This window comes from Amblyomma maculatum, chromosome 6, assembly GCF_055883805.1.
Source record: "Amblyomma maculatum isolate TAMU_Amacu chromosome 6, ASM5588380v1, whole genome shotgun sequence".
Lineage (NCBI taxonomy): Eukaryota > Metazoa > Arthropoda > Arachnida > Ixodida > Ixodidae > Amblyomma > Amblyomma maculatum.
The window spans coordinates 153,918,747-153,941,356 of NC_139349.1; the positions used below are offsets into that span (position 1 = coordinate 153,918,747).

Below are 22,610 nucleotides of genomic sequence, written 5' to 3' on the forward strand. Positions count from 1 at the left end.
TCTGTGATTTGTCGAGACCTCTATAACGTCATCCCGCCTCGGCCAATCAGAGCCGCCGCAAACGTGCGACACATTTTGTCCAGGACAGCATGAGCCCTTAAAGTCTTTCGCCTTAAAATGTGCACATGATTTCATAAAACAAATTGCTCTGCCGTGGTAGTGCAGCGGTTAAGATGCCCTACTAATATGCCGGAGTACCCGGGTTCAATTCCTACCTTCTGCGGCTGAGTTTCGATGGAGGCGAAGCGGAGAGGTGGTGGTGGTGAAAACGTTTATTAAAAAGAGAGAGTTACATGGAGATTGCTCTGGGGTCAGGCTTAGGGCCCTTTCCCTAACAAACACTAGGTGGAGTCCCTAGTACGGAACCCCAATGGCTTCCGATGCCGCCATTGCTTGTTTGACCAATGCCTTTGGGCTTTCAGATCGGAGCAGGCGAGGGGGGTTGCCTCCCAGTCCTCCCGGGTGGGGTTTGGGTTAGGTGCAAAGGCAGGGCTAGAGGGGCGAGCCCACACCGTGTGGAAGAAGTCCGAGGACATTTCCCCACAATGCGGGCACTCCACGGAGAAGGCATTGTCAAAGTGTTTAAGGGACGCCGGGCGCATCACGGTGTTCGTAAGGAGGCAAAGAAACACACGTTTCTCCGCTCTCGTTAATCCTTAACACGGGTGGGGGTAAAGATAGTGTCTTTTTCGGTACAGCTGAGTAATTTGCCTGAAAGTGTAAGGCTCGTGTGAGTTCTACTGAGGAGGGGGACGAGGTTGCCCGATTAGAATGCGCGCGGACGGCGACATCTACTGCTTCGTTTTCTCCTAGCCCCGAGTGGGCCGGAGCAAGACTACGGAGCGGCGCGATTGACTTCCTACGTACAAACTGTTCTGCAGTAGTCAGTAGACCAGGTCCGAGTTATTTTGTAGTAGCCGGTAGGCCAGGTACGGGATCCAGCCCTTTTGAACGTTCCTGCACACCCCTCGCGAGTCCGTTATGTTTGTTTTGGAATCAGTGTGTTGTTGCTGCTAACGCGATGGCGACCTCCTCTGCCTGTGTTACGTTTCGGGCTTTAAATGTGAGCTTGTTTACCGTTTTGGACTCGTGGATCACTGCCGCCGTGTGCCACCCGCCTTGGTGCGGGTGGTACACGGCTGGTTTCCCTCCGTAGTAGTGAGCTAAGGCATGTGCCCTGGCCATACGCTTACCCTCATGGTCGTACTTCGACATGTTAGTGGAGAGTGGTTTTACGTGCAGGGCGTATCGCCACTCCTGACGAAGTCTTACTCTTTCCTCGGTTACAGTCGTGTGTTGTATGTGTAGACGGGTAAATAGGCGATGTCCCGACGGTGTCTGCGATAATAGCGTGTATTGGCTTGTGAGGTGGACTTTTCTCAGCTCCTCAAACGAGTTTGGAGTCTCAGGTTCGACGGGAGATCGAGGGCCTTCTTCACTATTTTGATCACCTCGGGATCAAAATAGTGATCACCTCGAGGTATTCGAGAATGTTCTCGTCGTGTTTCTTAAGGTAGAGATAGGGGGTCGAGTACAGGATTCTGCTTGTTACAAAGGCATTGGCCAGTCGTAGAGCACCTTTGCTTCTCAGTCCCCCTTTGTTGTTCGAGACTGCGGACCATGCGGCCGACCGGATCGACCATCTTTTTTTAGCTTGTCGAGCGTAGGCGTCGCTAGCTTACGCTGGTGGATTAAAAGACCCAGGACTTTAATTTCTTCTCTCTCGGGAATCGGTTCTGATCCATGTCGCATTTCTATCTTGTCTGGATTTTTTGGAGGGACAAATTTGGACGAATTCGGATTTTTTCGGTGAGCAATGAAGGTCGCATTTCTTCACGTACTCGTTCAGAGCAGTGGCTGCTTTCTGCAAGCTGACCTCCATTTCTCTCAGAGAGCCCTGCGTTGCCCATATGGATTTGATTGATTGATAAACTTTATTAAAAAAATTAGGGTTAGGGGTAGTGGATTTGAAAACAGCAGTAGTCTGCAGTCCTCTGTCCAGAAGTCCGTTGGCCTCAGCAGCGGCTCTGGTCCGCTGCACTATAAAGAGCCGATGCTGTGCGTCCAAATCGGCTAGAAGATCCTCCCCCTGCTCAGGACTAGGGCTACCTATTTTAGGCATTATGGAGCTTGCCCTACATCACCATTTTTTGTGGTATAGTGTAGCAGTGTCTCTGCACCAGACACATTCGCTTTTGTATTGTGTTGGCCATATCTTGTGGTACAGGGCTTTGTTTGGATGTGTGTTTGTAGGCGCCACGTGTAGTGGCTTGTTCTCGGTTTAGCGTGTCATGTGGAAGTGCGTACTTTCTACGCCTCTCCCTACATGCTCTTATTGTCGTGAACGTTGTTCGCGAAAGAACGGTCGTCCGCGCGGGGAACGCCCTTTCGGACACTCGGGCGGTCTAATTTATGACCTCCTGGCCCCTTCGAAAAGGACGCCGCTCGACCCTGGGTCGCGCCAGGCGCTCGCCGTTCCTGGAAGGCCCCCCTCACTGATTTATTTATAGGAAGGGAAAGGCGCGGTAACTGTCTCACTTGTTTTTCTGTGGACACCGCAATCGCGCCGTAAGGGAAGGGAGAAACGAGGGGCTTCGGTGCAACACCACCTAGGCGGTGTTGTTCGGTGCGAGGACGGGGAAAGCGGGGACAATGAAGAAGACGGGAGTGGGACACAGTGGCGAGTAGTCGCTAAACGAACTTGGTGCGAAACGGACGCGTTTGAATGTGCTCCCTTTTCTATTACCAGTAAATTCACTTGTTGCTTGTTCAGTCGTTTGCTTTTCTTCCTAACGACAAAGTATTAACGAACGATTAGACATATCAGACAAAAGTTGGTGCCGAAACCCGAGAAGAAAGCGAAGAGAAGAAATATAGATCAACGAACCGTGGATATTCGCCTCATTGTGGCCTTTCATCGCAACGGACAGGAAGTCTACCGAACGCTGCCTCATGAGGTCGTCTCATCCCCTGGTTATCTGAATTTCCGTGATCCTCAGCAACGCTGGTTCAACGATGGAGCGCCTCTTCAAAAAACTAAAGGTACTGCGCCCTCAAGTCACCAAAGTTACAAAGGAATGCCTTGAGCGACTCGATGAGCTAACGCAGAGCGATGCTAATGTCATGCACGCTCGACTAGCGTCTCTTCATGCTGAACTAAACGCTGTGAACAGTCAGCTCGAGGAGTCACTGGATGATGAGCAGGCCGAGACGGATTACGAACAAGTTTTTGAGTACAACGATCGAATCGTAACCGTCTTGGCCAAGCTGCAACAGTGCATCTCAAACCCGACTGGAAGATCATCGACTCAGCGGGAGAATAACGCCGCCCAGACAACGACCACCTCGAAGATTAGGGTCAAGCTGCCAAAGCTCGAGCTCACAAAATTCACCGGACGGCGCAATGACTGGCAGGCCTTCTTGGAGGTATTCGAACAAGTTGTCGACAAAAACGAAGAACTTTCATCTGTCGACAAGTTCCACTACCTCAAGGCATCTGTCACCGGGGACGCCGCCGCTGCGCTCGCCGGAATTCCATCGACGGCACGATGCTACAGCGACGCCGTGGGGCTCCTCAAAAAACGCTTTGGAAACGAAGAGCTCCTAATTCAAGAGCACATGAAGAAGCTTATTGACGTCCAGCCAGTTCGCTCCTCAGACGATGCACGCGGTCTTCGCCGCCTCTACGACACCCTGGCTGCACAAATCAAGGGTTTGGAGACACTGGGCCAAAAGCAGAACTCCTACACCACGCTTCTCATGCCGATTGTGCAACGAGCTCTGCCAACGGACATCTTACTCGACTTCAGGCGCAAATGTGTCATCGAGACATTTCCATGAGCGGGAACGCCGAATCGACCGACAGCGCTTCGGAAAGCTCAAACGCAAGTGCCAAAGGTACGGTGACGTCCTTTTCACGACTCATTTCATTCCTCAAAATCGAAGTCGAGAGTCGAGAAAAATTTGGCTGCCTTAAAAAGCATGGATTTGGCCAAAAACTCTAAATAAATCAGAAAAGATCAGGCGAAGCCAACCTGGAAATCGCATAAGCCCTTACCAACCGCAGTAACTTTGCATCAAAGCACAACCAAGGAAAGTTGATTCTTTTGTAACGCCGAGGAGCACCTGACACAGGAATGCGATGCCAAACAAAGTGTGGAGGAAAGAAAACGGTGTCTGCAAGCGGCAGGGAGATGCTTTGAATGCACGCGAAAAGGGCATCGATCAAGAAATTGTAATGTGCACCTAAAATGCATGAAGTGTGGGAAGAAGCACGCGACTGCAATTTGTGATCCGTCCTATGCGGTAGCGCGCCAGAGGGAAGCCACTAGCGGAGTCACCAACGCGCAAGTTAGCCTTGAAATTGCAGCAGGAACAGAATCCGCTCCCGCGAAAACTGTCCTGCTTCAAATGGCGTCAGCTAATTGCGGTGGCCTAAAGGCCTGGGCGCAACTGCGAGTATTTTTCGACGGCGGAAGCCAACGCTTGTACCTGACAACTGAAGCATCAAAAAGACTGGGATGCAAATTTCTGGGTGAGGAAATGCTAACCGTCGGTGTCTGGCGGTTACCAAGAAGAACGAGTGTTCAGGAGAGTGTTGGTCGAAATTAAAACTAAAAAAGGAAAAGCATGCAAACTAGAGGTTCTGGAGACAGACGTCATTTGCGATCAGCATATCCCAAAACCACCCGTGGCATTGATGGACAGGCTAAGAACGCTCGGTTATGAGCCCGCCGATTTCAGCAACGACGGAGGGCCTGGAGATATTGGGCTTCTCATAGGATCCGACCACGATTGGGATCTAACGACCGGCCGATCCACCAAGATCGGCAATAGACTGAGAGCAGTTGAGACAGCTGTAGTTTGGACCATTCAGGGACCAGTTCATGGCATGGACGAAGGACCCTATTGCATACAAACGGCTGCCCTGCGAACATCGGTCGCGGAAAGAAGCGCAACGGACATACTAACGAAATTCTAGACCTTAGAATCAATTGGGATAAATGAACATGAATCAAAAACTGTAACCAATGCTGTCGTGGAGTTTTCTGAGGACACCGTGCAGATGAAGGATGGTCGCTATGAGGTAGCCCTTCCATGGAAACCTGTGACAGCTTTGGAAGGTAACAGGGAGGTAGCCCTAAAGCGCCTACATCAGCTCACAAGACGTCTTCAAAGATCCCCAGAGCTACTAGATGAGTATGACGTGGCTATAAGGCAGTACAGCGCACTTGATATGGCGGAGTTGGTTGAAAAAAATGACAGTGGCGCAAGGCCCGCATACCACATGCCGCATCAGGCTGTCATCCGCGAGGCTCGCAAGCTGCGCGTGGTTTTCGACGCCTCATCCCACGATAGGTCAGCAAAATCTCTGAACGACAATCTCGAAACTGGACCAAATTTAACGGCTGACCTCGTGGGCATGCTGCTAAACTTCCGCAGGCACAAAGTAGCTCTAGTAGCGGACATCGAACAAGCCTTTTTGCAAATTGCAGTGAGACCAGACGACAGAGACGCTTTGCGTTTCTTGTGGTTCGAAAAGAAGCCTGAGCCAGGTGGCGCTCTTCCACCAATCTTGACATGGTCTATGAAGAGAGTCCCATTCGGAACGACTGCCAGTCCGTTCTTGCTCTCTGCCACTCTCCAACATCACCTAAAGAGCGCAGCGGAGCAGTTCCCGATCACTGCAAGCCGACTACAAGGCAGCCTTTATGCCGACGACATACTGAAGGGAACCGAAAACGAACAGGCCGCACTGAATTTGTACAACGAATCAAACGCAATTTTCGGAGCAGCCTCGATGAAGTTGCACAAATGGGCATCTAACATCGAGCAGCTTTGTCGAATTTTTGAGCAGGACTCAAAGGGCAAAGCCTCTTGGCTACCTGTGAGGTGTGTTTAAGGTGTTGGGACTCACTTGGGAACCAAGTACGGACATGTTGACATTCTGCCCTTGCACCGACAGAATCGCCACGACCGAGCCACCCAGCAAATGATCCGTCCTGCAGACCACCGCGCGGATTTACGATCCCCTAGGGTGGCTATCCTCTTTCATCGTGCGAGCGAAGGTGCCATTTCAGCAACTTTGGCGCCTGAACATAGGATGGGATGATGCCCTGCCTGAAGGAACCGCAGCGAAGTGGGCAGATTGGACTGAGGAACTCTCTTACCTGCCCGAGGTCAAGGTGCCGCGATACTACAGGGCCAGGGCAGGCACAGACGCGAGAGCCAGTTTGCACATTTGCCTTCCTGATGACGGATGGCGAGGAAGGTACCGCGACGGTAGTAATTAGCAAATCGAGAGTTGCCCCAATTAAGGAGCTTACCCTTGCCAGACTGGAGCTGATGGCATGCCTGCTGACTGCACGGCTGAGCCGCTACATTCTCGTCCAGTTAGAGGACCTTCCCCGGACGCGACGGGCGAATTCGATCCTGCACCGTACGGCTTCCTGGAGGAACCACCCTGCGTCGTCCACTACAAGTGCTGTACCCAGTGGAGCTTGTGCAGTGAGTGCGTGTCTGTGAAATGCCTGTGCCATTTCGGGCGGGAATGTGTCGTGAACGTTGTTCGCGAAAGAACGGTCGTCCGCGCGGGGAACGCTCTTTCGGACACTCGGGCGGTCTAATTTATGACCTCCTGGCCCCTTCGAAAAGGACGACGCTCGACCCTGGGTCGCGCCAGGCGCTCGCCGTTCCTGGAAGGCCCCCCTCACTGATTTATTTATAGGAAGGGAAAGGCGCGGTAACTGTCTCACTTGTTTTTCTGTGGACACCGCAATCGCGCCGTAAGGGAAGGGAGGAAGGTGGGGCTTCGGGGCGAGGACGGGGAGAGCGGGGACAATGAAGAAGACGGGAGTGGCACACAGTGGCGAGTAGTCGCTAAACGAACTTGGTGCGAAATGAACGCGTTTGAATGTGCTCCCTTTTCTATTACCAGTAAATTCAGTTGTTGCTTGTTCAATCGTTTGCTTTTCTTCCTAACGACAAAGTATTAACGAACGATTAGACATATCAGACACGTATTGTTTCCCCGTATGTTTCTGGTGTTGTGAAAGGCTCTACTGATGGCTCCGCCGCCTGGCTAGTGAAACCTCGGACGACGGCAGCTACTCTAATGTTACTCTCCACCCCAGCGTCGGGGACCCAAACAATTGTGTGTTGCCTACTTGTGTCTGTTCCATCTAGCCGGCCGTCTAGGAACTTGTTTGCTATGCGATGAATCCTGTTGTTTTGGAAGGCTCGACAGGCGGCCTGCGAGTCCGAGACTATCCAGTAGCTGTACTGTCCCGGTTTGCTTCCGAGATTACTGGGACTATTGCCACCTCTTCCGCTGTGTGGATGCATTTGGTCCGTATACTTGTTCTGCATATGAGCTTGCTTCAAGTCAGTGACCGCGGCTGCGGTCGCCTCTGTGTCTCTGTACCTCGTTGCGTCAACGTGCGTCAGAGATTGTTTTGTGTTCATGTGTTTGTCAAGGGTTTTAGTTCTGGCATTCCGTCTGGCGTTATGATTGACAGGGTCCATATTTCTGAGCACTGGTCTGACAGCGAAAATGTACCTGATGTCTGTTGCGATATTTGTGGTTTCTGCGCCGTTGTCTTATTTAGGTGTATACCGAAGTTTCGTAAGGAGAGCACGTTCCGTCTTGGTCTGTTTAAGTCTTCTGATCTTGGAGTCGAGCATAGCTTCGCTATGTTCTTCGAAGGTACAGTGCATGCCCAGAAAGTCAAACTTGCTGTTAGCGGCGTATGGTGGCAATCCCAGAGCCAATTTGTAAGCCTTCGTGATTAACATGTTTATCTTGTTCCTTTCCGTCGTGGTTGTTTTAATATATGGGAGACTGTAGGCGAAGCGTGTGATGACGAAGGCTGTCACTATCCGCATTGCATCTTGTTCCTTGATCCCCCGTCTTTTGTTTGTTATCCTGCCTATCATTCTAGAGATTTGGTTGGTCACAGTGATAAGAGATTTGATCGTGTGATCACGCTTGCCTCCTTCTTGTAACCCCAGCACTGAAACTCTCATTTTGTCGGTCTGACGAATCGGGTATCCGTTCATGATTATGTCGATGTCCAGTGATTTGTACCTCCTAGAGTGTAATGTTATGTATTGTGATTTCTCCGGTGAGTACAGCATTTCGCTATAAAGAGCGAAATCCTTAACTGCTTGCACAGCGAGTTGTAACCGTTCTTCTTTTTCCCCGGTGGACTCCTTCTGGGTTCGTTCTGTTACAACGTCGGCGTAGATTGCATGTTCTATGTGTTTTATGTTCCTGAGTCTTCTCGCTATCCCTATCATGGCAATGTTAAACGGTATTGGAGATAGAACGGATCGTTGTGATGTGCCCTTGTTGGGGATTTCTTTCGTTTCTGACCGTATAATATTATCCCCAATGGTGGTTGTTCTGTCCATTAGGACCGCCTTGACGTACTCGAAGGTACACAATTTGTTGCCGAGTTCCCCGAGTATCGCTTCGTGGCTAATATTGTCAAATGCGCCCTTCAAATCTATGGCCAGTATGATGGTCTCATTTCTTGCCGTTATTCTATTTATGACAGTCTCCTTTAGCTGCAGTAGGACGTCCAGTGTTGAAAGCCTGGGACTGAGGCCGATCATCGTGTCCCGAAACAGGTCATTGTCTTCCAGATAGTTACCTCTTCTTGTCTTAATAACTTTTTCATAAAGCTGCCCACGCAAGAGGTCAGCGAAATTGGTCGGAAATTATCCAGGCTAGGTGGTTTGCCTGGTTTGGGGATCATTATGATCTCCGCGTGTCCCCATTCTTCGGGAACTGTACCTTGGTCCCAGTGTTTGTTGATAAAATCTGTTAGTATATGGATTTACTTGTCATTTAGGTTCCTAATTCAGTCAGTTCAGTCGTTCAGTCGCGTCCGACTCTTCGTGACCCTATTCCTAATTATTGTGTTGTTAATCTGATCTTTGCCTGGGGCTGTATTCTTGACAAATGATCTGGCCGCAGCATGTACCTCGTGTGTTATTTGCATTTGGTTGTCCTCTCCGTCTATTGTATCGGGCATGCTGGTGTGTGTGTTTTCCATGTATCTTGATCAAAGGTGGTCGTTGACTTGCTCATCTGTTCCTCGGAACTGATGCATAATCCTTTCCAGTGGCTTGCTGTGTTCTCTCTGAGTTTTTGGGGTCAATAAGGTGTCTCAGCAGTGCCCACGTTTTGCACTGCTAAGATTTTCATTTAAACTTTCGCAGATCTGGTTCCAATTATTGCGCGTAAGGTCAAGGGCGTATTCGCCGAGTTTTTTATTGATTTGTGCAATTCTCTCTTCGAATGTCCTGTTATATTTGTGCTTTCTCTATCGTTTGGTCATCCCCCTACGTGCGTCCCATAGATAGAGTAAGTGTGCGTCTACAATTGGGAAGTCTTCTGTGGACGTGACTTCCGTTGCGTTCTTCTCATGGGCTTTTCTAATCTCATCTGCCCATTTTTGTAAGCTGGTGATCTTTTAGTCCTCAGTTGTCTGTTCTCCGAACTTGTGCCAATTGGTGATTTTACGTTACGTGGCGGTCTGCTGTACTCCGCTAAGTTTACCTCTGTTTGGATAACGTAATGGTCGCTACCAAAACTTTTGTTGGTTTTGGTCCATATACACTCTTCTATATTCCGGATTATTGCGAGGTCGGGGCATGTATTCCTGGAAACACTGTTTCCTCCTCTTGTGGGGAAACGGGGGTCGGTAACAACCTGCAGGTTTTGTCCATCTATGTCGGTTACGATGGATCTTCCCTTGGCCGAGTCTATCCTATACCCCCACTTTCTGTGCGAGGCGCTAAAGTCCCCCACTATCACTAGGTGATTGTCCTTGGCTTTTCTTACTACTTCTTCCAATAGTGCATCGAAGTTAGCTCTGTGATGTCTGGGGGTGAGTTGACATTTAGAAGGAATAAGCTGCGTTCGCTCCTTCTCTTCGGGATGATTTCAGTAAAGATATTGTGGAAGAAGGCTAGGTCAAGACTGCGAGGTCGTGGCGGCAAGGACAGCGAAGCCTTGTCTAGCGTTTTAATCCGATCACCAACCCAGGCACGCGCCGGAGCCGGCGCCGCGGGACGATGATGATGGTATGTACAAATGAAAGAAGATGATGATGGCATGTACAAATGAAAGGTCCACAAAAGGCTCACACAATCTGCCCGGGGGGTCGGAAGCAGCCAGCCTGGCCGCTCCTAACTAACCGATGTACCGCGGCGCACAAACGGTTTCAAGCGAAACATGAACAATTTCAGTTCCACGGTGGCGTCGATCGGCTGGGGGATCAACAGGTGTGACTTTGTAGTTAACTGGAGAAGTTTGGCTGATGATCTTGTAGGGACCAAGGTAGCGGTGGTGGAATTTGTCACTAAGGCCAGGGGTGCGCAGTGGAGTATAAAGCAGTACTTCGTCACCGGGACGATAAGAGACCACGCGATGCGTAGAATCGTAGCGACTCTTGCGGTCTTCCTGGCACGCTGCTGTGTTGAGGCGGGCAAGATGACGGCATCTGGCCACACGATATAAGAACTGGGTAGGTACCGATGTGGAGTAGTCGGGCGTAGAGAAGAAGGAAGCGTCGAGAATTGTAGTGGGAGGACGGCCATAAGCGAGGAAAAATGGAGAATAACCGGTAGTCCGCTGTACTGCTGTGTTGTAGGCGAAAGTGACTAATGGTAGAATAGTGTCCCAATTTCGATGATCCGGTGTGATGTACATGGAGATCATATCCGATAAGGTGCGGTGAAATCGCTCAGTCAGCCCGTTAGTCTGGGGATGGTAGCTCGAGGTTGTCTTATGAAGGGTGGATGACGCGTAAAGAACTTCGGCAACGACTGTCTATAAGAAGGCCATCCCGCGGTCACTTAGGAGCACCCGAGGAGCGCCATGACGCAATACAATTGACCGTAAAAAGAAATGTGCTACTTCTTGAGCGGAACCGGTCGGTACAGGTGCTGTCTCAGCGTAGCGTGTAAGGTGGTCGACAGCTGTTATAATCCAATGGTTACCCCCATCGGAGAGAGGTAGGGGACCATATAAATCGATGCCGACTACGTCGAATGCCGCGGCGGGACAAGGAACAGGTTGTAGAAGGCCAGCGGGTGAAGAAGTCGGCCGTTTGCGACGTTGGCATAGAGGGCAAAATGCGACGTATATGGCAACGCTGGAAGACAGGCCAGGCCAACAGAATCGTTTTTTCACGCGGTCGTAGGTTTTGTCAACACCAAGGTGACCTGCAGTAGCGTCATCGTGGAGAGCCGCCAGTATACGTGGGCGAAGTACACGCGGCACGACTGGGATCCAGCGAGTTCCATCAGGGCAATACACGAAGCGGAGTAGAATGCCATCTTCGAGCTTGAAATTGCGAAGTTGTCTGCGAAGCCGAGCATTGGGTGGGTCCGAAGCGCCAATAAGGCGGTCGATGATGGGACGGCAGTAGGCATCGGCTAATTGCTGCGAGCGGAGAGCGCGTTTGTTCTCAGAGTCGTCAAATGAAACTGTTGTGATATACGTCGGGGAAAGAGATGGTCGGCTGTGGTCATAGGTGGAAATGCATTGGGAAGAAAAACAGCAAGCCGATTCCGAAACTGGACAGCGAGAAACAGTGTCGGCGTCTTGGTGTTGGCGACCCGATTTATAAGTGACGTCGAAGTTGTATTCTTGCAGGCGTAGAATCCAACGGCCAAGTCGGCCTGTCAAATTTTTGAGCGAAGACAACCAGCAAAGAGCATGGTGATCGGTCACAACTGTGAAGTGCCGACCGTATAGGTAAGGGCGAAACTTTTGGACAGCCCAGACGACGGCAAGGCACTCCTGCTCGGTAATAGTGTAGTTTTTCTCAGCTGGAGTCATAGTCCGACTGGCGAAGGCAATCACTTTTTCACGCGAAGTTGCATCGCGCTGCAGAAGTACAGCGCTAAGACCCAGACCACTGGCATCAGTGTGCAGGATGGTTGGAGCGCTGTCACTGAAGTGGCCAAGAACAGGGTCTGATGTGAGGGCGTGCTTCAGGTTATTAAAAGCAGCTTCGCACTGTTCAGTCCACACGAAAGGGCTGCGTGCTTTAAGTAGTTTATGAAGTGGAGCAGCAATACTTGCAAAATGCTTTATAAAACGCCGGAAATAAGACGTCAGGCCGAGAAAACTGCGCAATTCTGTAGTCCGTTGTGGACGAGCAAATTTCAAGACCGCGATGACTTTTTCAGGGTCTGGACGAATTCCGTCATGGCTGACTAGATGTCCCAATATTTTAATTTCCTTCTGTGCAAAGTGGCACTTCTTGGTGTTGAGCTGAAGGCCCGCTGAAGCGAGACACACGAGGACCTCATTCAGGAGCGTGAGATGGTCGTTAAAAGTTGACGAAAAGATGACAATGTCATCCAAGTAACATAAACAGGTTCTCCATTTTAGGCCACGAAGCACAGTATCGATCACACTTTCAAATGTCGCTGGTGCATTACAAAGTCCGAAAGGCATAACATTAAATTCGTAAAGGCCATCGGGAGTTGCGAAAGCGGTTTTTTCTTTATCGTCCTCGTGCATAGGTATTTGCCAATAACCTGAGCAGAGGTCCAAAGTCGAGAAATATTGGGCGCCTTGGAGAGAGTCAAGGGCGTCATCAATTCTTGGCATTGGGTATACATCTTTGCGGGTAATTTTGTTGAGTGCGCGGTAATCAACACAAAAGCGTACCGAGCCGTCCTTTTTTTTAACTAACACTACTGGGGAGGACCATAGACTTGTCGAGGGACGAATAATATTGCAATGGAGCATGTCATTTACATTTTCTTCAATTACTTTTCGTTCTGAGAGGGAAAGCCGATAAGGCCGTCGGCGAACGATAGAGTTACCTTCAGTAATGATGCGATGGTGCGCAACACTAGTCCGTCCCAGTGGTGGGGAAGTGGCATCAAAAATGGCTTGGTGTTGTTGAAGCAATGTCAGCAGTTCTTGGCGTTGGTTCGGCGTGAGGTTAGGATTAATAGTCTTTGTGAGAACAGAAATAGAGACGTCTGTCGAAACACGGTGCTGAGGCTGAGGGGCGGTGAGCACCATCAAGGACAAAGGTTGAACATCCACCATGCAGGAGAGAGAAGTTCCTTTTCGGAGCACGAGGGATTCACGTGAAGTGTTAGTGGCCGCTACTGTCGCTGAACCGTTGCAGAACCACACAAGACTAGACGGGAAGGCGATACCGCGTGCAAGATGACGATAAGATGGTGCGATGAGTACGTCCCCGTCAGCGATGTGGTCAGAAACAATGGTAAGCAGTTTTTAACAGTATCAGCGGCGCCAACGAGGGGATGATGTCGTTCGGAAACTTCAGATGAAAAATCGCTGTCTGTCATATGGATAACACGGTCGCCACAAGAAATTAACGCCGAAGCGGTTGACAAAAAATCCCATCCAAAAATCATCAGATGCGCACATGGTGAAAGCACAGCAAACTGCACATGATGGCGGACGCCGTCAATAACAACTCGTACGGTGCATTTTGCTAAAGGGCGCAAAGGGACGTCATTGGCGTCACGGAGTTCAGGCCCATCATATGATGTCGTAACTTTTCGCAAACGGTAGCACAAATCAGCGTGAATGACAGAAATTGCAGCCCCTGTATAAATCAATGCTTCGACCGGTAATCCTTCAGCGAAAACAGAAATCACATTATACGGGCGATCTGGAGGACTTTTGGTAAGTTCGCAGACTGCAGTTTGACCTCCGGAAACTGCAACGCTTAGTTTTCCGGATGGCGGACAGGGAGAGTTGTTGCGGGTCGGAGAGGGGAAACTGAGCGGCGGTATGGGGATAGGGACCGACGTCGGGATGCATGGATTCCACGAGGCTCAGACGAGGATTCTGGAGGTGGGGATGATCTTCGAGGTTGGCTGGAAATAGGTCGTCGCTGATAATATGAGGGTACGTCACTTTCGAAGGCGTCATAACCACGCCGCTCGTTCTGAATACGTCGACGGCAGAAGCGGGATATATGTCCTCGTATTCCACAGTAGTAGCACACTGGGCGAGAGGGGCACCAGGGTGCGTAATAGGGTGGCGTAGGCTGAGCCGTCGTCACGGCATTGATGTGATTGTAGGGCGAAGCCAGTTGGGGCGGCGGAACAAAAGGAGGGAGTGATGCTGCGACGTGCGCGTAAGTCGATGCCAGGCGGGGTGCAGGAGGGTCGGACGCCATAGGTCGCGTGATTGTTGCCAGCTCATCTTTATTGATGTTGCGGAGACCGGCGTCATTAGAAGGTACGGAAGAATGATCGCACCCGTGTCGACAGACAGGCTTGAGGGCTTGGAGCTCCTCCCGGATGATGGCTCGAATCAGTGCCCGTAGATCCAGGTCAGCATAGGTCGGGCCAGTAGCAATGCCGGGCTGCAATCCGGAGGACTGCAGCTGGTCGATGCGTTGGCAGGTCGCAATAATGGCGTCAACAGTAGAAAGATTCTGGGCAATCAGGGTATTATAAGCCACAGAATTAATTCCTTTTAAGATGTGGTGTACGCGTTCAGGTTCCGGCATGGTGGGACTAACACGCCGGCAGAGTGCAAGTATGGCCTCTATGTGAGACGCGTACGACTCATCGGGACCTTGGATGCGAGAGGCGAGCTTGTTCTTCGCGACCTCAGTCCAAACTGCTGGGTCGGCAAAATATAGGCGGAACTGCTGCTTGAATGTTGTCCAGTTAGTGGTGTGAGGTTCGCGGTTAATAAACCAGGTTCTGGCGACCTCAATGAGGTAGACAGAAACATTCAGAAATTTTAGAGCATCCTCCCACCGGTTGTAGTTACTGCAGCGTCCATAGGTGTCCAGCCAGTCATCGACGTCTTCGTCGCGACGACGAGCGAACAGCGGCGGGTCGCGTTGTCGTGTGGGCACAGTCGGAGGGAGTGGTGCAGCCGAGGTAGAGGGTCCTGCCGATTCGTGGGTGCTCTCGGTAGGCATAACGATGGTGGCAGGCGGTAAACAGCGACCGGAACGTAGCTCCTGCGAGAGGCAGGGCACAAAACAGCAAGGGAATCAATTCTCACCTCCACCACTTGTGGAAGAAGGCTAGGTCAAGATGGCGAGGTCGTGGCGGCAAGGACAGCGAAGCCTTGTCTAGCGTTTTAATCCGATCACCAACCCAGGCACGCGCCGGAGCCGGCGCCGCGGGACGATGATGATGGTATGTACAAATGAAAGAAGATGATGATGGCATGTACAAATGAAAGAAGGTCCACAGAAGGCTCACAATATGCTCAATGATCTCCTCCTTTGTGCGAATCTTGTTAATTGTGATGTCTTTGTAGCACAGTGCTTCGACTTTCTTGAATCTTTCATCTGTGACAACTTCGTAGCTTGCCACCCTGGGAGGTGAATTGGTTTCTTGCAACGCTACGATTTCTGGTGGTTTTGTCTGTTTCAGAACGCGGATGCTAAAATAAGCCTTCCCTTTAAGGCCGCGGCAATTACATTGTCATATGGTTGGTAATTTCGTCTTATGAATAATTTTGAACGCTTACGCCTGCCCTGCGAAGATCCACGCATCTCCGCAAACGCTGTTGGGTTCAGCTCCCTTTTTGATGTGTCGTCGATGGAGTTTCTTTATTTTTGGTCTGTGATGTTTTGTCTGTTCGCTATCTGTTGCAACGCTAGCATCATGTTGTTCAGTTGTTGCGTGAGGTCCATGCTTTCTAGAGGGATCGGGGCACCTTTTTTAGGGGCAGGTGTTGTTTGCGTTGATGGCGGCGTCCGCGGTTGTGGCTCGTGCGTGTTCCTGTGCGCAGCGTTCGCTTCGTTGTCTTTTTTCTAGTATGGCTGACCTCTTTTTAAGTCTCATTTTCCTCCCTGAGCTCACGGTTAGTGGCCTTTGCCACTAACCATGTCTGGCTAGTACAGTTTGGTCATGAGCAGTTGGAGAAGTATTTCTGAACCGACTAACCTTTTTCGGTGGTGACCTCCAGAGGTTCTTCGCACTACCATCGTGACCAGCCTTCGGTAGGCTCGGAAAATCCGCGTCGTCGTATGGTGGCATGGAGCCAGCGTCTGAGTCCCGGACTTGGATCTTGAAAGGCCCTTCCTTCCCTCTCGTTCGGCTTCCTAGCTGTCGAACCACCTCGGTCTATGGCTGGTTTTGCTGTCTTTAGTCTTCTTTTTGGGTATATTTCTTAGTCTTTTTTTGCATCCAGTCTCTTTTGTCGCGTGGGCTTCACCGCACGACTCACACTTTGGAGGGCCGCATATGTGTCCTACGATGTCCGTGCGTTTACACAATGGGCATTGAGGCGGGGGTTCTGGTTCTGGGCAAACGTCTGTTCGATGACCCTGCTTGTGGCATCTGAAGCAAACCTGCCTGGTCTGCAGGTAGGGGTGCACCTTGTAGTCCCCCATTATAGCAACCGTCTTGGGTAGTCGCGAACCTTCGAAGGCGATCATTGCTGTCTATGACTTGCCTAGCATCCTTGCGTAGACCGCCCTGACCCCTTCGGTGGTTACTTGGATGTTGGCCATAAGGGTTTCTTGTGAGGTTCCGGTGTGGATGCAGTGTAACGCTCCTTGTATCGTGCCCTCCTATGTCGAGCAATATGCATTGAACTTGTAGGTCCTGCCTCCGAGGGTGAGGAGGAGGAGAAAGAGGAAGAACATTTATTTCTGCCTAATACGGCGCGGCAGCCACCTCCGGGTCCTCACGCAGGTGTCCGGGAAAGCAGTCTGTCGCACCGCGGCCAGAGGACACCCGGCCCAGTCTAGGAGATGTCTTCAGCCTCAGCCGCCAGGCGGACGGCGAATCGCTGAGTTTTTTCGTCGGAGCTTCTTAGCGTGGTCTCACCTCCGAGGGTGAGCTTTCTTGTCCGCTGTAGCGCCTCTGCCTTAGCGCCGTCCGGTGTACGAACTATCATTTAATTGGTAGTGTCATTGACCACGACGAGCATGTAGCCAATGTATGTCATGTTACACGCGTTTACCTGGGCTTGAATGTAGTCGCTGGGTTTGAAGTCATTCACTTTTAGATTGTGGTTCATAGCTCGAAAAATAATCTTGAATCCTCCTTGGGCAGTTTCACGAAGTCTTGCTTCCTTGGTGAGGTCTTCGTCTTTTTAGGTGCAGCGGCAGGTCTTGCTGCGAAGCTGGATGTTGTCGACTGGGTCGTTCGGCAAAAAGTCGTCGCCTCGTGGCCGTTCGCGACTCCGAATCTTTTAATCCTCGCCTCTTCGAGCTGTTTAGCAACGCGCCACGAGGTGTCATTGGCTGGGAACTTGGATTTTTTTTTCCCTGCCCCATGGCGTCTCTTCCTTGTGATTCAAGCTCGATGACTTGGGGGCGATCTGTGCTCGAGCCCGAAGGAATGAGCTGCGATGGTTTGAGAATCAGGGATGCGGACATGCCGTCGGCGTACCGACCGGTGCCAGCTTCCCGGCGGCGTGTGCTGTACTTGTCGTTAGACTTAGCGTTGCGACGGTCGCTACCAATGTTAGTTTCGTGAAATGATGAAATTTCCCCTCACGTTCTTGTTGTTGGTCTTTGCGAAGTCCAGGCGTAGTTAGGAAACCGTCGGTGAAGATTTCATGTCTATTAAAGGTGATTTGAAGGCCAAATTCATGGGTTTCTGCGGAGCACTTGCGGAGCGCGTCCACTCAGCTCCGATGCGCATGCCCTACCTGTGGCCCATATTAAAATGCCTTCCGCGTACAGCGCGTGCTGCCCACCCGAGACTTTCTCCAGGTGAACCGGCAGACCCCTCATTGCCATGTTGAAAAGCAGCGGGGATAGCACCGCTCCCTGTGGTGTACTTCTCGTGCCTAATAGAAAGGGACCGTGTTCTGCGTTCTGGATTCTCACGTCGGCCTGTCTGTCGGAGAGGAAGCGTTTTATATGCTCCAGCGCGTTCTTTCTACACACCGACTCCGAAAGAATAATAATAATTGGTTCACAGGAAAGCAAAGGGATTGAAGCGATAGCTGAGTGGAAGGAAAATCGTTTCAGATTATTGCTCTCCCACTCGGGAGATTGTTGCAGTAAAAATCTTACCCCCTTTCCAAAGACCTTCGTCGTTTCATCGGCCTATTTGCGGCCAGGTAACGTCATGGTGAAACCCTGCACCTGGCTCCCTGACCTTGAAAACGCCGCACACCTTTATCCTATTCTTAACGGTAGAGATTTCAACGCACATCGCGCAGCCTGGAGCTCATCTCTGCCTAATCAACGTGGTAAACACCTATATGACGCCCCTGATCAAACTCTTCTTACTCTGTGCAACAAACCTAACACGCCGACCCGTATCGGTCTCCATCCCTCTCATGCGGACACTACACTGGACCTTACACTCTCATCACCGCGTCTTCTTCGGCGCTGGGAAGTCCTTTCTAATTCTTGGGGTAGTGATCACTTGCCCATCTTGCTCACTGTCAATCGCAAATGTCTTCGCGTTCGGACAACACGTTCGTTTTTCAATTGGGACAAGTTTCGTGCTAATACTACGACCCCCTTCTCGGATATTGACTCCTTCCTGTCTGTACTCTGACATGCCCGCACTCAAGCTCTCGAATATATCCCCTGTGATGATTCCGCAGTTGGCATAGATGCTCACCTGGCTAACCTTTGGCGTCCCTCACGCAACGTTTTCGAACACGCGGAAAACGTCACAAAGATCTCGTACTTCTTCGACGACAATTCAAGCTTATCCGGGCGCACCAACTTCACCTGCAAAGCGAGGCTTGGCACTCTACATGCGACCGTCGTGGACAAGTACTGGGCCTATCACAACTTTGGCTCATCTTTTGTGACCTAAATGGCAAGGCACGCGGGGCCCCACCTCTAGCCGAGCTCCTTCTCAATGGCAACCCGGCTGATGTTGAAGATGAAGTTATACGCACCTTTTTCCAACACGCCAGCCTAACGCTTCCACCAGCAGTTTCCATTTTCCCAGTCAGACACCCTGATTCAGACCTGGATCGCCTATTCTCTAAGGGAGAACTGCAAGCAGTCCTCGGAAGAGGTCGAGCTCGCGCCACACCCGGGCATGACCGAGTCAGTTGGCAGGAGCTTCGCAATCTCGACTCGACAGGCCAGGATGCCCTTCTCGACATCATTAATTCTTACTGGGAGACCGGAACGGTACCGGATGATCTCAAGCTTTCTCTTATTCTTCCTATCACTAAACCTGGCAAAATCCCTCGACTTACTAGTAATTTGCGTCCAATCGCCCTGACTTCACATCTCTGTAAACTCATCGAACGCCTGCTGCATACCCGAATTAGTCACAGCATTCAATACGTCAGTCCTGGATTCCATCCAGCTCAAGCCGGCTTCCGCCCTAACCTCGGAACTCATGACTGCCTTTGGCTTTTACGAAGAGTTCTGAATAGAGCTCACCGTAAAGCTCTACCTGACTATCTCCTGGCGGTCGATATACACAAAGCATTTGACAGTGTTCGCCATAAGGTTATCCTGGAGGACCTCGCCAAACGCTTTCCTAGTACTCATGCCCAAACCTGGATTCGCAATTTTTGACATCTAGACCCATTCAGCTACATGGCATAGCTCCGGGATGAGTGCCCAAACCCAATTACTTGGATAGGGGTGTACCTCAGGGCTCCATTATCGGACCCATATTGTTCAACTTGGCCATGACACGCGTCGCCGAGAATCTGGAACTCGGCACAAGCGCAAGATTCGCTATATATGCCGATGATATTACCGTCTGGACTGAGGCAGTGGATTACGTATACAAATATTCTATGCAGACTGAACTTCAGGTAGCCCTTCTTTGTCTTGAAGATACACTAACCAAAATTGACCTCGAACTCGCACCACATAAAACAGAATTGATTAGTATCGATGGAAAACTTAAAACCAACCCCAGTATGCAGATCCATCTTCACATCGGAAGCAACACCATCACCTCCTCAAATGGGCAAATGTGCATTCTTGGCCTGTGTCACGAAATCGGCGCACATTTTTATCAAGCCGGCGCAGCGCGAGGCACGCGCGGCGCCGCATAGAAATTTCCACCAAGTTCGAGAAAATCCTCCTTCCCCGCGCGAGAAACCGCGTAGATTTGTACGCGTCGCCGTCGCCCTTTTTCTCATAACCCGGCGATGACGGTGACTCATCAGTCTGGAATCGGCCAGAGGTCTCCAGAAATTTCTACGGGTCCTAACTAATGACGACGCGTGACGGCTCGACGGGAGGAAAAGGGAGCGCTCTAACTAGCGAAGCTAATTGTGTGTGCGCGCTAGCCTTATCGTGCCTTATTTATTGAGGCCGCGCCGCTTGTGTAGTCAGTCAGTCAGTGGTTACGACGTGTTCGCAAGTGCGACAACTGGACTCCCGCAGATCACCCGCTGCTGGCAAGCCCATGGACCTGCGAGGGAGCGGCGCTCGTCTTGCATGGCGGCCACATCGTGACTCTCGAGGCGTCGGACTGCAACAGTGCCCGGTGAACAATTTGGTGTTTGTTCATGTGACTCTCTCGTGTTTTATCTGTGTTGCAAAGCCTCTGTGTTATTAATACCTCTCTAGTTAAAATGCTTAGCGTTTGTTTTTCTGTGAACTTCTCGTCTGTGCAATTTTAGTGTTTGTGTATGCCTCTGTATCGTCTCTTGCTGTGTATAGAGTGTGTTTTGTTTGTTACTTCTGACTCCGACCCTTACTCTGACTTGAGCCGGCGACAGCTGGGCACCAAACGGCCACCCCCTTCTGTCACTGCAAGGTAGTTGAATTCCGGCTGAGCTTGCCACGCAGGTCGAGGGCATCTCCTTTGCGACCGGAACAGCTAACCCCACTCACTCTAAGGGTGTCTAGGAGCGTGCGCACCGTTAAGGGCGCATCGTGAATAATCCTTCTAATTATTAATGCGTGACAGCCTGCCCATCTCAAGATGCAACAGCCCCCAGAAACGGGTTCATCAGCTACAACGCCTTAGCCCAGCACTGCTACACACTATTCGTCGCCTGTCCAACCGGCACGGCGGTGCGCGGCAACATGCCTGCCGTGCGATGGCCCGAACTGCAGCGGTCGGAAAAATTCTCTATGGCACACCCGCCCTCCAATTGTCGAACGCCTTCATCGCGCAACACTACGCACTATTACCGGTCTACCTAAGCACACCCCTATCGCCGAACTTCAGTATTTGGCCGCTCTTCCACCGCTTGCTACCAACGTTTCTGAGTCACAGACGCGTCATCGAATACGTCTAGAGAACACTGTCCAAAGGCGTCGCCTGCTGGCCTGGGATGAACAGCGTAACGGCAAAACACCAGCCCTATATGCATCTCTTCCCCCTTGGGAGATGACTAGTAGTCACACGTCTCCATCTCCGACCTATAAACCGCGATTTTGTCATTCCCCGGGAGCTCCTCGCTGCCCATCACCGACAAGAGCGAATCCCTGATACGACTGACATACACACCGACGCATCGATTACAAGCGAATTTGCATTTATGGGCTGGGTATGCGATTACAACCCTTCCCTTTCAGACGCGTATACCTGCCACCTGCCTCAAGGTACCCCTCTTGATGCTGAACTCATCGCGATTTCGGGAGCCTTGTCAGGAGTGCCTTGCACCGGAACTGGATCAATACGTATTCTTACTGATTTCTATGAAGCTTACAAGGAAGCCGCTACTCCGGGTTCACAAGATGGCCAAACAGCGCCTCCTTAAACGCCACCAACTCGCGACCAGAACTGTCGTTATTCAGTGGACCCCAGGTCACTCGGACGAATTAGGGGGCAATGCGGCGGCACACGCCACGGCTGCCTAGGCAGGTGGGAAGACCACCAGGAACGCCGAACGAGGCGGACAGGCCTGACATGGCTCTGTTTGTTTTTTGTTGTGTGCCCCGTTAACCAAGATACACGACGGAAATACCAGCATCAACAGACGCCTCTTTCTGTGTGGATTCTAACGACGCTGCTTTCAACACCGTGAGTGCAGAACTTTGAAATTCGCTAACCTGTGAAGTGTCCGTGACAGCAACCGCTGCCTTAGCCCTAATCAGGGCTAAGCGCGTTCTGGTGGAACGGCACCCTTGCGGCGTTCTTTCCTGACCGGCGTTCCGTAGCGGCAACGGATACAGCATCCAGGGCTACGACCCTAGCCAGGGGCCCTTTGGCAGTCTCCCGAGCACAGGAAAGAACACGAAGCCGTTGACTACTGCTGATACAAGCTGAAAAATCATTAATCTCCGGGCCAATGCTGGCCGACACAAAACCGAGTCATCCGGAACGCCGCACATCCTAAATTAACCTCGAGCAAGCCCACGACCATTCCGCGCCCTTTGCGCTTACCAAGCCTTAACAACTTTCCATACAAAGTGATTATACGGCTAAACGACAGCCTCGATCTCCGTTACTGGGACCAACATGCTCATGCTGTGAATACCGCCCTTATGCAAGCCGCGCATGGTATGACGCTCTTGACAGTGCCCCATATTATAATTTTGAGCAGCCAAAACATCCTGGTTATCGGCACTTCACATGTGCATGACGCTACGAACCTTGCTCGCATCACCGCCTTAACCTTGGATGATAAACGGTATGCTGTCAATGCCTATGTCGCCACCGCGGACTTCTCCTGTAAAGGTGTGGTGCACAACATTGACCCGAACGCCACTAATGAT

The 22,610-nt window shown here is 51.1% G+C and overlaps 1 protein-coding gene across 1 annotated transcript; it reads left to right on the forward strand.

Annotated features, from left to right (window-relative positions):
- Positions 1–3,015: 3,015 nt before the first annotated feature.
- LOC146187097 (uncharacterized) lies at positions 3,016–3,840 on the forward strand. Its single transcript, XM_084608177.1, has one exon. The coding sequence runs from the start codon at positions 3,016–3,018 to the stop codon at positions 3,838–3,840; it is 825 nt and encodes a 274-aa protein (XP_084464303.1).
- The last annotated feature ends 18,770 nt before the right edge of the window (positions 3,841–22,610 follow it).